This window comes from Phyllobates terribilis, unplaced genomic scaffold, assembly GCF_046119375.1.
Source record: "Phyllobates terribilis strain yellow unplaced genomic scaffold, ASM4611937v1 Scaffold_11__3_contigs__length_659146591, whole genome shotgun sequence".
NCBI classification, from domain to species: Eukaryota; Metazoa; Chordata; class Amphibia; order Anura; family Dendrobatidae; genus Phyllobates; species Phyllobates terribilis.
In genome coordinates, this window is record NW_027362771.1 from 165,148,710 (window position 1) to 165,166,009 (window position 17,300).

The 17,300-nt window shown below is 45.6% G+C and overlaps 1 protein-coding gene across 2 annotated transcripts in view; it reads right to left on the reverse strand.

Moving 5' to 3' along the window:
- Nucleotides 1-17,300, reverse strand: part of PTPRB (protein tyrosine phosphatase receptor type B) — a 213,155-nt gene that overhangs the window by 36,224 nt on the left and 159,631 nt on the right. For both annotated transcript variants that reach the window (XM_073651780.1, XM_073651781.1), the window contains 4 exons: nt 17,119-17,209; nt 8,291-8,367; nt 6,865-6,999; nt 496-618 (listed from right to left, as the gene is read on the reverse strand). In XM_073651780.1, coding sequence (XP_073507881.1) covers nt 496-618; nt 6,865-6,999; nt 8,291-8,367; nt 17,119-17,209 — 426 coding nt within the window. The remainder of the gene's footprint in view (nt 1-495; nt 619-6,864; nt 7,000-8,290; nt 8,368-17,118; nt 17,210-17,300) is intronic.

The following is a 17,300-nucleotide window of genomic DNA, read 5'->3' on the forward strand; positions in this document are numbered from 1 at the left end:
CAGTACCCCAAGAGCAGAAAGGAAAAAAATAATCCCAAAGGAAATGTTTTTCCAAGCTTTACCTAGTATAAATTCCAATTTTTTATTGAAAGGTAGTGAAAATGGCAGGTATTTAGCTGCCTTCAATTGTGGTGTGCTCTATTTATGTGGGGTGCCAGTGCTTATTTTTCTCGAATCACAGCTGGGTTGTCAAGGCTAAATGCCACCATGCAAATCTGATTGCCACAACATCAATCAGTCTACTTTTACATGTTTTAGAGGTTTGCAAGATTCACAAAACAAGTGGTTTTCTTTTGACCTTTTAGTAAATATAAGGTTCTTGCGGGTTACGGCAAAGGGCACAAATCAGGGTGATAAATTGCTGAAAAAAGTTTTGCAAACTAAGAATTACATATTGTGTATTCTGCCATCGATCTCATGTAGTTGATAAATGAGGCCGAGCAGAAGAGGGAACTTTTGCACTGTTTAATATCAATGTGAAGGAAAAGATCTTACACTGCAGATTTTGAACTCTCTTATTGTCCATTCGGGAAGCACAGACTCTGACAGCATCTGAACTATGAGGTCTCCATAATACAATGAGTCTTGATCAAAAGGCCAGTAATGATCACATTTTACCTGTAGGAAGAAAATATAATTAGATATAGTGTGACTGATAGAACTGTCTGTCGTAAGAAATGCTGAGGCACAGTCAATGGCTGTAAAAGTGTTTTATCGCTAGAAGCTAGAAGTCCTATACTAATGAAATTCACCGATAACTTCAATTGTAAATCTATAAAGATGGTAATTGCAGAATAATGGGTATAACAAGATAAATGTGAGACACTTCTTTTAATAGAATATACAGAAGTAGTTTATACCTATAAGCTGCATTAAGCTCATCACAAAATAATGCCAGACAGCAAATAAATAATGGATCAAACAAAAGCATATCTCCTGAACATAAAGGGCATTAAAAAGTCATAAAAATGCTGCATTACTGTTTACACTGTTCTTCTTAGTTCCTTTACAGCCTATGGAGCATTTTATTCTCTAAACAGAGCACCTAAAAGATGAAACCCAAGTGCACAGTCTAAATTCAGGTCATGAATCTTGTATATCTATTTCATACTTTCTGTAGCTTTCTTTTTTGCCTCGTCCTTCTCTTCTTTTAAAGTTTCAAAATACTTTGAGACTGATTTATAAATTTGCCATTTTACTGTAATCATGGTGAAGAGAACAATTAGCATAGTCGTTCCAAGGCTGTGGCATAAAGGTCTTTGGTAGAATTGAGCCAAAATATTCACAGGACCCCAGTCTGGCATTCACGCCAGTGCTCTTTGGCATCCGCACCAGGGTATTGCAAACTTACTTGGCCGACCCTTGAATTCTGGTATACTGTGTTTATTAGACACCTGCAATCTCGTGATGAGTGATTGTGCCTTACACCGAGTCATAGTGTCATGACAGCTGAGTAATCACAAGACATGCCCAGAATGGTGGTATTCTGGTGCCGGCCAAGGAATCTTGCATTTCCCTGGTCTGGCTGCCACAGAATACCTACATAGATGCTGGACCATATTAACCTAAAAATAAATCACTATCAAAGTGAAATATAATCTATAGACAACTAATATAACCAAAGAGTGGGTCCCTTCTAATGAATGGAAAATAGTACATAGAAATATCTCATACTGTATAAGAGATAATGAAGAAACCCAGAGACTAAGGGAATGGAGAAATATGTTAAAGGTTATTACAAAATATATGATTTAGGCTATGTGCCCACGATGCAGAAATGCAGCATATTTTTTCCGCTTCTCCCTGGCAGAAAAAACGCATGCGGATTTTACATGCGTTTTTCCCGCCAGGTAGAAGCGTTTGTCAAGCGTTCTTCACATGCATTTCTGAATGCGGGTTATCAAGCGCTTTTCCAAGCGATTTTAGCATCACTTGGAAAGTGCTTGACAACTTGGTCACACTATATAAATCCATGCAACCGGTATGGATTTATATAGTGTAACCAAGTAATAGTTAAAAAAAAGAATAAAAATGGTAAAAAATAAAGATTATACCTACCTTCCGATGGCCCCCGGTATTTTCTCCGCTCCGTCTGGTCTGTTGTATGGGTCGCGGTGGTGTGAAAGGACCTGTGATGACGTCATGTGACAGGTCACGCGACCTCCGACGTCAGCGGTCGCGTGACCTGTCACATGACTAAACTACGTCATGGCAGGTCCTCACACCACCGTGACCCATACAACAGACCGGACGCACCGCTGAGGAGACCGGGGGCCATCGGAATGTAAGTATAATCTTTATTTTTTATTTTTTATTTTTTTTTTAACAGGTTCTATGGTACCTGGGTCTGGATGAGAGTCTTCTCTTCTCCAAACCCGGGCACCATCCGCACATAGAATCGCTTAATATCCGTGTGTGGTGTGCAAATGTGCTGACACGGATATTAAGCGATTCAATGCAAGTCAGTGGCAGCAATTACGCTGCGTGTCTGCAAATTTAATGGACATGCTGCGTATTTTTCCGCAATGATAATCTGCAGCGGAAATTTCCACAGCATGTGCATAGCACATGCAGATTATCATTGGGGACCATGGGGCACGTATTACCAAGCGTTTTTTAAGCGTTTTCGCTGCGGAAATTCCGCGGCAAAAATGATTGAAAAGCGCATAGTGGGCACGCAGCCTTAATATCATACAATAAAAAAATGTGGAGAAGTACGGCTAAAAGGATATAAGGAAAGATGGAAACAACTCTACAAGAGACAGACCCTCTATACAACAGACACTAGACCAGTCTTTTTGCTCAACTCTAGTCTTTGCTAATTATTTTAGTTTTCCTAGGTTTTTGCATTTTCAGATTTTTCTATTGTGCATATCTGATAAAAAAGTGCCAATAACCTTTCAATTCTGTAGGTACAGAGGTTATTTCCCTTGGAAGCATTACTTCTAGGGAAGAATATCTTTGTGTATTTGGGGTCCAACGTTGTTGTATACTTAAGAGCTACACATGCTCCGTACAAGCTCCAAACACAACTTCACCATGTGTTTGAGTCCTGAGACCAAGTTTAACTGTATGTAAAGTAATTTATAAGCTAAAACTTGCAACAGATTTCTGTCAGTTGGCAGGACAGTATACATTCAGATGAGTTTGCACTGTTTCTTCACCGGAGTCCAAGCACTGACTTTGGCCATGGTCAACATGTGCATGAAATACATGAGTAAAGGTGAAGGCAAAAGAATAAGACGTTGAAACTCCAACAACACAATCCCTGTCTCATCTAACATCATGGATGAAGAGGAGAGTTGGGGGCGACATACATATCAGATGGAAACCCAAACCGATACCATCAAAATCAGCGGATTCAGTCAACTATCATCCAATGTGTATGGAAGTCTCAAGTTTTGGTGTACTTTACTGTCTTTATTAAACAGGTTGTCTCCACTTTTTAAATAGGTAAAAGTGCTTGTAACTTTTATTACTTATCTATAATTAACAATCCTCTTTGTTCTCTAGAATATAGGGATTTTTAATTTTATAGTTTAAAAATTGTTGCCTATGTAACCGGCCACTGCTGCAGTGCATCAGAGGTGGTCAGTTTCCTGAGCAAGAAGCATGCGGAGGCAAGCTATAGTACTTGCAAGTGCTGCTCTGAAACTGGTCAGATCGGTAGATCCTGCCAGCCTCAATGCCCCTGTGCTAGCAACACAGGAGAGTGCACAGTTCAGGCCAGCGGTGTGATCATGCCACTAGTCTAAACTGTCAGTCTTAAGGAGTGCACCGCCCTCTGTCGTTCTGCAACCCAGGAGGCATATGAATGGTGTGCTCCTGAAAAGTGATGAGATAACACCTTTAAATATTATATTGTTCTATTTTACACATTAATCTTAAGAGTATGGTATACCTGACACTAAGTCAAACAAAATCCAACAATTGCTAATGCCAGGACAAGTACATAAATCATAAACTAAATGCTAGACACAGAAAATGTCTTGATATTTCCTATTGTTTATCTTCCAGAAACAGTAATATAAAATCATTACTTTTAGATTATGTGTGCCCCACCACGTAAAAAAAAAATCTTTCATTTTAAGAAAAATTCCATTCTCAAAAATTATGAGGATATATAAAGTTCACCGTGTTTTTTTGCATTATCCTTTTTCAATGATTTTGTAAAGGTTACCTTGGCCTTTAGAAAATATTTTATCATTTACTTCCATCCTTCACTCGAAGGTAAATTATTTCCTGTTTCTGGCCATTAAAATAACATGTAATGCCGTGTTTCTGTTGTGTGCTGGTTTTATCTAGCAATTTTATATATCATTAAAATGGGAATTGCGAGGAGCGCGGCTTCTCAGGAGCTGATATAATGAGGAAATAATGGAAGTATTGGATGCCTCAGAGGGAGGTTTTTCTCTCTTTTCTTTTAATGAAAGTGTCTTGTTTGTCGGTGTTGAGTTACTCTTATATGTATTAAGTGGGAGTAATTTTCTCCTGCTGGGCTTTATTCAATATTTCCTCCTAATTCTCACCATACTGACAATACTAATATTTATGTTACTAATTCCTTACTTTCACTTTTCTCTTGTGGATACGTTCCTCTCACCAACACTTAATGAAAGCTTTTCCAGCCTCACTTGGTGAATTATGTTTATAAACTGCTGTCTTATGAACACATTAAATCAGCGTCTTTTCTAGTGCCAGGTCATGTGACCATTCATTCGCAATGCTGAGCTAGGTACAATGATCCAAGGGGTAACGTTTCTCCTTGCCGATAGTGAAATGTCAAGCCTGACATGCCAAGGTGAGGAGACTTATAAGCAACAATTCTCCTCTGGGAAATATGCAAATTGTCTCTTTAGAGAGGAAGAGGACTAGAACTCTAGTACTTTCTGTAGTTGGCACTAGAGTTCTAGTCCTCTTCTTCTCTAAAGAGACAATTTGCATATCTCTCAGAGGAGCATTGCAGCTTAAAAGTCACCTCACCTTGGCATGTCAGGCATGAATTGTAGCTCTCTGCAAGGAGAAACGTTACCCCTTGGATCACATAGCCAGCAAGAACATTTAAGCTCTTGTAGATTCACTCCTTTGCTTCATATTGAGTATTATTAATGCTATTAATTTATTTGGGGTTTCACTTTTGTTATATTCTACCATTAAAGTTGGGTTTATATTAACAGATTTTGCGCCGTTAAACGACCGCCGATCAGCATTTACCAATCAGCTGTCACTTAATAGCCTGTTTAAACACACAGACCGTTCTTCAGATGTACACTAATTGATCTTCAATAGATCACTTATTGTTCTCGGCAGCGCAAGTCATATTTACGCAGGACAATGTGCTGCTGAGAATGATGATCTTTTAAGCGAACCAGAAGATCATTTCATCCAATGAATGTTTTACTTTTTTGTTCGGTGATTGGTAGCCTGTTTAAACTGCAACGTTATCGTGAAACAAGCATTCCTAGGAACACTCATTCATGAAAATATTGCTGTGTTCTTGGACCTTAATAATGCTTGCTGGAAAGGGGATGGTGCAAAGGTTTAACCTTCATATCTCCCTTTAAGTTTCTCTTAAAAAACTATTCCTGTCTCAGGCATCTATAGCTTAAATGTCTGATCTCCTGTTTCAGACATAGACATTTATGGCACATCCACAGGACATTTATCGTATGAGTTTAGAACACCCTGTATTACAATGGACTTTTTATTTGTTGTTTTATGTCTACTATACTGGCTGGATAAATTAGACCATGACAATGACTGCTGCATATATTTTTCCTATTAGAAACTAGGTTTTTGTAAACAAGTATGAGCTTCATATTTCATATTTCAGTATATTTTCAGTACATGTGCATGATTATACTTTAAATTAAAATAATTCAATTGTCACCAAACACTTAAAATTACTTAGATCATTTTACCATATAATGACTCGTACTGTTTTCAAGAAAGCTTATAGCATAAAACCACCTCAGGATATCTGCACATGACAGGTTTTTGAGTTTTTTAAAAGTAAGACTCTTCAGAAAATGGACGCAATTTATTTTCCTGAAGTGGCTTCTTTAGGCCACGTGCACACAATCAGTATTCGATCAGTATTTTACATCAGTATTTGTAATCCAAAACCAGGTGAGGAACAATCAGAGGAAAACACGTCACCACCCCTGCATTTATCACCCACTCCTGGTTTTAGCTTACAAATACCGATGTAAAAACTCCCAAAATACTCAACGTGTGCACGTGGCCTTAGTGTTTTTGTGTCATTTCCTGAATATTTTTCTTCTTTTTTTGAGCTTGTTTTTTGTGACGTCTTTTTTATTACTATTTACAGACTTTTTTAACTCCATTCAACCATGAAGAAACCACCAGTGATTTTTGAAGCAAAACCACTGGCTAAATACTCAAAAAGATGCCTGGGCACTTTCTGGGTGTCTTTCATCATAATGTATAAAGCGTCTTCAGAGCAAGTAAACACTTGAAGAATTGTCTGCTCACTTCTTTTAACCACATGGCGTCACCTGAAGTGGTTGAAAGACACTCAAAAGACTGAACAGATGAATAGCAAGTCGTTTTTACATAGAAATGGATATGCTTATTCTTTTGGAGAGTTTAATTAGCACTTTTTCAGGCAGGTTTTGGAGTGGAAGTTGCCTGCAAAAGATGTGTGCACCTATCCTTAGAATTATGGTTTACAATGAATCCTATAATAAACATTATCCGATTAATAAATAGGATATCATGTTATGGTCACTCAGTGGGGTAAGTCTCATTTTATCCCTTCTCTGTTTTATTAAAACCAGCCTTTTAAAAATGTATTGGTTTCCTAAAATATAAAGTTAGCTAGATGTGTTATCTTGTACTCACCCGTCCTTTTTCCACACACTGAGTCACCATCACAATGTTGTGAACATTTTGCTCCCACACCATTTTCCAGAAATCATCTTTGGTACCTGGAAGAGGCCCTTGGGTTGCAATATATTCTCTACGGAAGTTGTTGCCCTACAACAAAAAAGTCACAAAAGAAAAAAAAACAATAAGAGACAAGAGCGACTATTCAATTACACAAACTGTACAGCCACAACAAAGCTTGTTACTGTCCAAGCACAAAAATATGGATTTTAATCAGTTATTGCAATAGTTTGCATATATGGATATTTGTTTCCTGAATTTATGACCACTCAGAGCTACTGTAGACCTCCCATCTGTAGCTCACCACATCAGTTCAATGTTCCACTTTCCAACAGTTGTAGGAGATAACACAAGCAAGATCATTGGGATAGCAAGATCATTGGGATAGTAAGATCACTGGATAGCAAGATCATTGGGATAGCAAGATCATTGGATAGCAAGATCATTGGGATAGCAAGATCATTGGATACAGAGTTTGCTTGTTGAGGAGCAAATGTTGCATGGATTTGACCCACAACACCTATATGGACTGTTCCAGTACCGTATGCATCTCTATTAATCAGCATATCACATAAACTCCTGCTTCTCGTAAACTACATTAGCCTCTTACATAGAAATGTTTCATTTTATATTACCATGAATGATACTTAACTTTTCGCCATTGGCATAACTCAACATAAGTGTTTTATTAGTGATTAATATTATGCTGGCAGGAATGGAGTACTTTAGCAATTGATTAGTGTATTAGCATTAGGTTATATGCGACTCGTAGAAAGTATTACAAACATATTAGGCCAATCAATATGTCCATAAAGTATGATAAAGATAATGGTTAACATGTACTGAACAGTATGCATAATGTTTTATCAATAATTATTACCACCATGTTATAATGGAGTGTACTCAATTACGGGATACTCATGGATACTAAAATTGGATAATTATACTACATTTACATTGCAATGTGTCTTATTTTATTATCATTAACTGTTGTATATCACAATTGCCCATATTAGGTTATTCCTGTTTATTCCGTAATGCCTCTGCTAGGATTACACAATATTTATAATAATAATAATAGTAGTATTACCTTCAATACAATATTTTCATAGTTACTAAAAGTAACAGCTTGACAACATATTCTCAATGTACAATACATTACTGTTCTTGCAAAAAGGACTAATTATATTCTGTCCTGTGGCTGTATGCCCTGAAAATACACATTGTGATCAGACTGGACAATGAATACTTTTTGTCCAGAAAGAGAATAATGTGTAGATGTAGGACCACAAGCTTGATCAGTAATTCTGTTATATAATATTTCACATCAGAGCCAACAGTACATAGTATAAACGTAAAAAATTCTGAAAGTGTTACCTACCGGCGTATAACTGGCATTTATGTAGTCTGAGCATGGATCATCATCCACGTTGGAGAGTTTTACACGCGTGAAATCATCTACAGAAAAAAAAAGATGAAGACATTGTTGTGACTACTGCGGGAAAATTTAGCAGAAAACAATACAGTAATAATATTTTACTAAAACCAACTGATAGGTACTAAACGAATAAAGCTGTCAATACAGCATTCATTTACTTTTACTTCCCCACACGTATGCATGATTTACTGTTGTGCATGTAGCTGCATTTACACTGAAAGTTTGTTTCTTAAGAGCGCTCAGAGCGATCGTTTCATGATTATCTCTCAGTGTAAACAAGCTGCTGATCAAACAAGCAAAACGCTTGTACATCGAGTGAAATGATGTTTTACGCAGCACAAAATATCATCGTTCTCGGCAGCTGGGTAAACGGGACTCACACTGCTGAGAACTATGGCAGTATGTGCACTGAGCAATCTATTACAGATCGCTCAGTCTTCATTGCTGACTGCGGTCTGCCTGTGTAAACAAACTACTAAATGGTAAACCTTCACTGATAGCCAGTGGTTTAAACCTGTTTACACAGGTCGTTTGGTGCCAACAGTTGGACCTTAGGCTATGTGTCCACGATGCAGAAATGCTCAGGACTTTTTCCTGAGCGTTTCTGCATCTCCCTGGCAGAAAAAAACGCATGCAGATTGTACAAGCGGATTGTACATGCGTTTTCCTGCCAGGGACATGCTGAAATGGAGCGTTATTCACTGACATTTCCGCATGACAAGCGATTAGCATCACTTGGAAAGTGCTTGTGACAACTAGGTCCCAGTATTTAAATCCATGCAAACTGCATGGATTTATATAGTGTGACCCGAGAGAGTGGTTAAAAATAAAAAAATAAATATATACTTACCCTCCGATGGCCCGCGCTGGCTTGTTTCGCTCGGTCCCGGCTGCCGGCAGCAGTGGATTGAAAGACCTGCCGACGTCAGCGTCGCGTGACCCGTCACATGACTCTGACGTCAGCGCAGGTCCTTCAATCCACTGCAAAGTGCCGGGAATCAAGTAGGAGCGCAGCGCGGGCCGACGGAAGGTAAATATACATTTATTTTTTATTTTATTCTTTTTTTACAGATTTTTTAATGGTACCTGGGTGTGGATGAGACTCTCCTCTCCTCTACACCCGGGTACAATCCGCACAGTAGAACGTGCCAATTACGCAAGTACAGATGTAGTCTTGCGGAATTGGCGCGTTCTAATGCGAGTCAATGGCGGCGAAAACGCAGCATTTCCGCAAAATAATTGGTAGTGCTGCGTTTTTTTCCGCAATGATAATCTGCAGCGGAAATTTCCCCAGCATGTGCACAGCACATGTGGATTATCATTGGGGAACATTGCTGCCCTTCTACCATGCGTTTTTAATGCATTTCCGCAGCGTTTCCGCAGCTGCAAAAACGCTGCAGAAACGCATTAAAAACGCATCTTGGGCACACAGCCTTAAGTGTTATCAATGAGACGGAAGAATTCAGCTGCCAGAAACCTCTTTCAGTGACTTATCTGCTCTTACAGTAAAGAATCGCTATCTGTGATTAAGATTAAAAGATAGTTGACTGGTTCAGCTGATATGAGCAGCATACTTTTCTCTATTATGTATGGAGGCCTTTAGAACCGGTTTACACAGAGAACATCTTCCAGGGTAAAGTAACCATTAAATTCTTGTTTTATTTCATCATTGGAATGAGTATTAATATATAAAAAAAGTACTTAGAATTTTTTTCCTTTGTAATGTGTAGCGCTGGCGTCCCTGCCCTCTGAATCTCTTGTTAACAAATTTTCCTCCATATGGGAGAGTACCCGGTCCGCACTCCTTCTGTCATCCGAGCGTATGAAAAGAAACGCTGACAAAAAACGTCTGGACCCTCCTCAATTCCGCCCTGGGGATAAAGTCTGGCTCTCGTCCAAATATGTCCGGCTCAAGATCCCTTCCTATAAGTTAGGGCCTCGGTTCATCGGCCCACTGGAGGTCATCAGTCAGATCAACCCGGTGGCCTATAAATTGAAACTCCCGGCCAACTTACGGATCCCTAACTCCTTCCATGTGTCTCTCCTCAAACCTGTGGTGCTTAACTCTTTTTCCAAGTCTACAGGTACGCCTCCTGCTCCGGTTTCTGCTGAGGACGAGTTTGAGGTAGAGAACATTCTTGCCACCAAAAGGGTAAGAGGAAAGACCTTTTTTCTGGTAGATTGGAAGGGGTTTGGTCCTGAGGAGAGAACGTGGGAGCCCCGGGAGAACATCCATGCCCCTCTCATCCTAGCTAAATTTCTATCTGGCCTAAAAAAGGGGGGGCCTAAAGGGGGGGGTACTGTAGCGCTGGCGTCCCTGCCCTCTGCTAGGCAGGGACGCTGCTCCCCTCACCGCTCTGCTCCGTGCCCGGCGTCCTCTCCCCGCTCTGCTGTCAGCGCGCGCTCCTTCCCGGCGTCCTCCTCCCGCTCTGCTCTCAGCGCGCGCTCCTTCCCGGCCCCTGTGCTTAGGGCGCGCGCGCGCTTCCCTCCTCTTAAAGGGGCCGCGCGCGCCGTCCTAAGGAGTCCCCGGCCAATGGCCGGAGGACTTCATCATATATAAGGCACCTCCTCCAAAATGGAGGTGCCCGAGCAATGTTGTTTGCACCTGTGTCTCACCTGTGCTTCAGCCCTCAGGTCCCGTTGCCAGTTACCTGCCAGTTACCTGCCAGTTACCTGCCAGTTTCCTGCCAGTTTCCTGCTAGTTACCTGCCTGATTCCTGCCTGAATACTTGTTACCTGCCTGCCTGCCTGAGGTCCGACGGTCTGCCTTACAACTCCGGTCAGTCTGTCTAAGGACCAACTTGTCCGCTCACCTGGGAGCGCACATCAGCTACCTGCCTGCTTGCCTGAGGTCCGACGGTCTGCCTTACAACTCCGGTCAGTCTGTCTATGGACCAGCTTGCCCGCTCACCTGGGAGCGCTTCTCCGTTACCTGCCTGCTTGCCAGCCCGGAGGCTCCGTTGTCACGTGCTGTGACCACCAGCTATCTCAGAGACTCTTGCCCGCTCACCTGGGAGCGCATCTCCGTTACCTGCCTGCTTGCCAGCCCGGAGGTCCCGTTGTCACGTGCGGTGACCACCAGCTATTCCAGAGACTCTTGCCCGCTCACCTGGGAGCGCTTCTCCGTTACCTACCTGCCTGCCAGCCCGGAGGTTCCGCCGTCACGTGCCGTGACCACCTGCTATTCCAGAGACTCTCGCTTGCTCACCTGGGAGCACACATCTACCATCTGCCTGCTAGCCTACCCAGAGGCTCCGCCATCACAGGTCGTACCTACCCCTTACCCAGAGACTGCCCTGATCACTTGCCGTAACTCCCTGTCCGTTCACCCAGAGACTGCCACCCGCTCCCTTACAAGGGCCGCCCCCTTGTATAGTAGCTCAGAGGTTCCGCCTCCCGGACCCGTTACAGTTTGCTCGGGCCATGGAACCCGGTGGCACCCAAGCTCCCTCGCTCTCGGACCTCTGTCTTGAACTGTCCCGTCAGAGGTCCCAACAGGAGGCCATCCTGGGTCACCTGCGGAATGTTAATACTCGCCTGAACACTCTGTCTGATTCACCAACAACCTCCGCCAGTGCCATATCTTGCAATCCGGCAGCTCCGCTGCCCACTAATACTATGGTATCCTACCCCGGACCCCGGCTCTCTGCACCTCCTCGCTTCGGAGGCGACCCCGTCCAGGCTCGGGGCTTCATAAATCAGTGCACCCTGCACTTTGAACTTTTGTCCCATCAGTTTAATTCCGACCGGGCCAAAATTGCCTTTATCATGTCCCATCTCACCGGGGAGGCCCTGGCCTGGCTAAATCCTCTATGGGAGAGAGGAGACCCCCTGGTGTCCAACTTGCCTGCTTTTCTCTCGGCTTTCCGGAAAGTCTTCGACGAACCCGGACGGAAGACCTCATCCGCATCCTCTCTGCTACGCCTCCATCAGGAGGGTCTCACCGTGGGCCAATATGCCATACGGTTCCGCACCCTTGCCTCGGAGCTGGCCTGGGATAACGACGCTCTGGTATCCGTCTTCTGGGAGGGTCTGTCCGGTCGTATTAAAGATGAACTTGCTGGTCGGGACATTCCTACCTCTCTCGATGATCTAATAACCCTTGCCACCCGGATTGACCTACGGTTCCAGGAGCGTGCCAAAGAGGTCACCCGTGAGAGAAGGATTCCACGTTTAGCTCCTACTTTCCAGAGACCCGTCATTCCCTCCATCTCTCCCCAGGTACACTCTCCTGAGCCTATGCAGGTCGACCAGACCAAGATGGTCAAAACCCGTCAGGACTCACGCCGTGCCGAGGGGAGCTGCTTCTACTGTGGCAGTAAGGAGCACCGGATCCGTGCCTGCCCGGAGAGGTCGGGAAATGCCTGTGTCTAGGTTCGCTCAGAGAGGTCCACCTAGACAAGAATAAATCCTCTCCATCCCTGCTGTTGTCAGTTTCGATCATCTACGGGGAGAACCGTTATTTCGAACTAGCCCAACTTGACTCTGGAGCAGCCGGGAACCTTATTTCACAGTCCCTGGTTGAAAAATACCGCATCCCCACCAAACCTCTGGCTGTACCCTTGTCTGTCGCTGCCGTGGATGGGGGCCTCTTACCTCGCCCCATTCAACTCATCACCGAATCCATTACCCTGCAGGTGGGAATGCTGCATTCTGAAAGTATCTCCTTTCATGTTCTGCCTGGACTCTCTCACGCCCTCTTGCTAGGTCTGCCCTGGCTCCAGAGACATGCACCCGTGCTAGACTGGCAAACCGGAGAGGTCCTTCGCTGGGGACAAGACTGTCATAAAACCTGCCTGGTTCCCGTCCATCCCGTCCGTCCCTCTCCTACCCCAGCTAATCTACCTGGACTTCCGATTCCTTATTGGTCTTATGCAGATGTCTTTAATAAAAAGGAGGCAGAGACATTACCACCACATAGACCATACGACTGTCCCATCGATCTGCTACCCGGTACTACTCCTCCCCGTGGGCGTATCTATCCTTTATCCGCTGCTGAAACCCGGTCAATGTCCGAATATATTGAGGAGAATCTGGCCAGAGGATTCATCCGGAAATCTACCTCCCCGGCGGGAGCAGGCTTCTTTTTCGTCAAAAAGAAGGACGGCTCTCTCCGTCCCTGTATAGACTATAGAGGCCTAAACCTGATCACGGTGAAGAATAAGTACCCCCTTCCGCTCATTCCAGAATTATTTGATCGCCTGAGGGGGGCTAGGATCTTCACCAAACTGGACCTTCGTGGGGCGTACAACCTGGTTCGTATTCGTCAGGGGGATGAATGGAAGACGGCATTCAACACCCGGGACGGCCACTATGAATACCTGGTAATGCCCTTTGGTCTCTGTAACGCTCCTGCCGTCTTTCAAGAGTTGGTCAATGACATCTTCCGGGACCTTCTCTACTCCTGCGTAGTGGTGTACCTGGACGACATCTTGGTCTTCTCTCCGGATCTCCAGACTCACCGGAGGGACGTTCGTCAGGTCCTGCTCAGGCTAAGGCAGAACCATCTCTACGCTAAATTTGAGAAGTGCCTCTTTGAGCAGACCTCGCTTCCGTTTCTGGGCTACATTATCTCTCAGACCGGCCTACAAATGGATCCTGAGAAACTGTCTGCCATCGAGAAATGGCCCCGACCGGAGGGGTTGAAGGCCATTCAGCGATTCCTGGGCTTCGCCAACTACTACCGCCTCTTCATACCACACTTCTCTTCCCGGACGGCCCCAATTTCTGCGCTCACCCGTAAAGGTACTAATCCCAAAGAGTGGCCACCCGAAGCAGAGGAGGCCTTTCTTTCCCTTAAACAGGCCTTCTCTTCCGCCCCGGTGCTGCATCGCCCAGATGGCAACAAACAGTTCTTCCTGGAAGTTGACGCCTCCTCCTCTGGAGCCGGAGCGGTACTTACTCAAAAATCATCTTCCGGGAGGATGGTAACTTGTGGCTTCTTCTCTAAACTCTTCTCCTCCTCTGAGCGCAACTATTCCATAGGAGACCGAGAGTTATTGGCCATCAAACTGGCATTGGAGGAGTGGCGTTACCTGCTCGAGGGGGCTCTTCACCCAGTAATAATTTACACTGACCACAAGAACTTGGCTTACCTCCAGCATGCCCAGAGACTTAACCCGCGCCAAGCCCGGTGGTCCTTGTTTTTTGCTCGTTTTGATTTTGTCCTTCATTTTCGCCCGGCTGACAAAAACGTCAAGGCGGACGCCTTGTCTCGGTCCTTTCTGGTGTCTGATCTCGAGGAGGATCCGAAACATATCATCGATCCCGCCAGAGTAATGCAGGTGGCTCCCGTGAGTCTAAATCGTCTTCCTCCTGGTAAGACGTTCGTACCAGTACCTGATCGGGAGAAGATCCTACACTGGGGTCATTCGTCTAAACTAGCTGGCCACGCCGGTCAGAAAAAGACCCTCCAGCTTATTACCCGGCACTACTGGTGGCCTAACCTGCACAAGGATGTAATAGACTTTGTTTCTGCCTGTGTGTCCTGCGCCCGCAACAAAGTTCCGAGACACCTGCCGGCCGGCCGTCTCCTACCTCTGCCAGTACCTGCTGCCCCCTGGCAGCATATAGCGATGGACTTCATTACTGATCTACCCGTCTCTGCCGGTTGTACGGTCATTTGGGTGGTCGCTGACCGCTTCTCCAAGATGGCTCACTTCATTCCACTGCCAGGTCTTCCGTCTGCACCCGAGTTGGCTAAAGACTTTATCCGCCACATCTTCCGTCTTCATGGCCTGCCCCGTCACATCGTGTCGGATCGTGGGGTACAGTTCACTTCCCGTTTCTGGAGAGCCACTTGTAAATTGCTGGACGTCACCCTGGACTTCTCCTCCGCTTACCACCCACAGTCTAATGGTCAAGTGGAGCGGATCAATCAGAACCTGACCAGTTACCTTCGGCACTTCGTTAATGCCCACCATTCTGACTGGGTGGATCTCCTGCCATGGGCCGAATTCTCGTACAACAATCACGAGAGCGAGTCTTCCTCCAAATCCCCGTTTTTTGTAGTCTACGGTCAGCATCCTCGGATCCCGTTTCCCGTCTCCACCTCGGCGGACAATCCGGCTGCGGAATCTCTTGTTAACAAATTTTCCTCCATATGGGAGAGTACCCGGTCCGCACTCCTTCTGTCATCCGAGCGTATGAAAAGACACGCTGACAAAAAACGTCTGGACCCTCCTCAATTCCGCCCTGGGGATAAAGTCTGGCTCTCGTCCAAATATGTCCGGCTCAAGATCCCTTCCTATAAGTTAGGGCCTCGGTTCATCGGCCCACTGGAGGTCATCAGTCAGATCAACCCGGTGGCCTATAAATTGAAACTCCCGGCCAACTTACGGATCCCTAACTCCTTCCATGTGTCTCTCCTCAAACCTGTGGTGCTTAACTCTTTTTCCAAGTCTACAGGTACGCCTCCTGCTCCGGTTTCTGCTGAGGACGAGTTTGAGGTAGAGAACATTCTTGCCACCAAAAGGGTAAGAGGAAAGACCTTTTTTCTGGTAGATTGGAAGGGGTTTGGTCCTGAGGAGAGAACGTGGGAGCCCCGGGAGAACATCCATGCCCCTCTCATCCTAGCTAAATTTCTATCTGGCCTAAAAAAGGGGGGGCCTAAAGGGGGGGGTACTGTAGCGCTGGCGTCCCTGCCCTCTGCTAGGCAGGGACGCTGCTCCCCTCACCGCTCTGCTCCGTGCCCGGCGTCCTCTCCCCGCTCTGCTGTCAGCGCGCGCTCCTTCCCGGCGTCCTCCTCCCGCTCTGCTCTCAGCGCGCGCTCCTTCCCGGCCCCTGTGCTTAGGGCGCGCGCGCGCGCGCTTCCCTCCTCTTAAAGGGGCCGCGCGCGCCGTCCTAAGGAGTCCCCGGCCAATGGCCGGAGGACTTCATCATATATAAGGCACCTCCTCCAAAATGGAGGTGCCCGAGCAATGTTGTTTGCACCTGTGTCTCACCTGTGCTTCAGCCCTCAGGTCCCGTTGCCAGTTACCTGCCAGTTACCTGCCAGTTACCTGCCAGTTTCCTGCCAGTTTCCTGCTAGTTACCTGCCTGATTCCTGCCTGAATACTTGTTACCTGCCTGCCTGCCTGAGGTCCGACGGTCTGCCTTACAACTCCGGTCAGTCTGTCTAAGGACCAACTTGTCCGCTCACCTGGGAGCGCACATCAGCTACCTGCCTGCTTGCCTGAGGTCCGACGGTCTGCCTTACAACTCCGGTCAGTCTGTCTATGGACCAGCTTGCCCGCTCACCTGGGAGCGCTTCTCCGTTACCTGCCTGCTTGCCAGCCCGGAGGCTCCGTTGTCACGTGCTGTGACCACCAGCTATCTCAGAGACTCTTGCCCGCTCACCTGGGAGCGCATCTCCGTTACCTGCCTGCTTGCCAGCCCGGAGGTCCCGTTGTCACGTGCGGTGACCACCAGCTATTCCAGAGACTCTTGCCCGCTCACCTGGGAGCGCTTCTCCGTTACCTACCTGCCTGCCAGCCCGGAGGTTCCGCCGTCACGTGCCGTGACCACCTGCTATTCCAGAGACTCTCGCTTGCTCACCTGGGAGCACACATCTACCATCTGCCTGCTAGCCTACCCGGAGGCTCCGCCATCACAGGTCGTACCTACCCCTTACCCAGAGACTGCCCTGATCACTTGCCGTAACTCCCTGTCCGTTCACCCAGAGACTGCCACCCGCTCCCTTACAAGGGCCGCCCCCTTGTATAGTAGCTCAGAGGTTCCGCCTCCCGGACCCGTTACATAATGTAGTGTGTTTCTACATAAAAAATACTCACAAGGCAGTATATTGTTGTATCGATTTTTCCCTCTGTTCTCTGGTAAAAGTGCTATGTCAAAAGATTGGTTTCGCCCAACATCTTTAAGATCCTGAAAAACAAAAGTAACAAAAAGGCTTTAACTTCTCTTGAAGACACTGCTGCATTGCACCGTGTTATAGGGTCATTGATTCAACAGGACG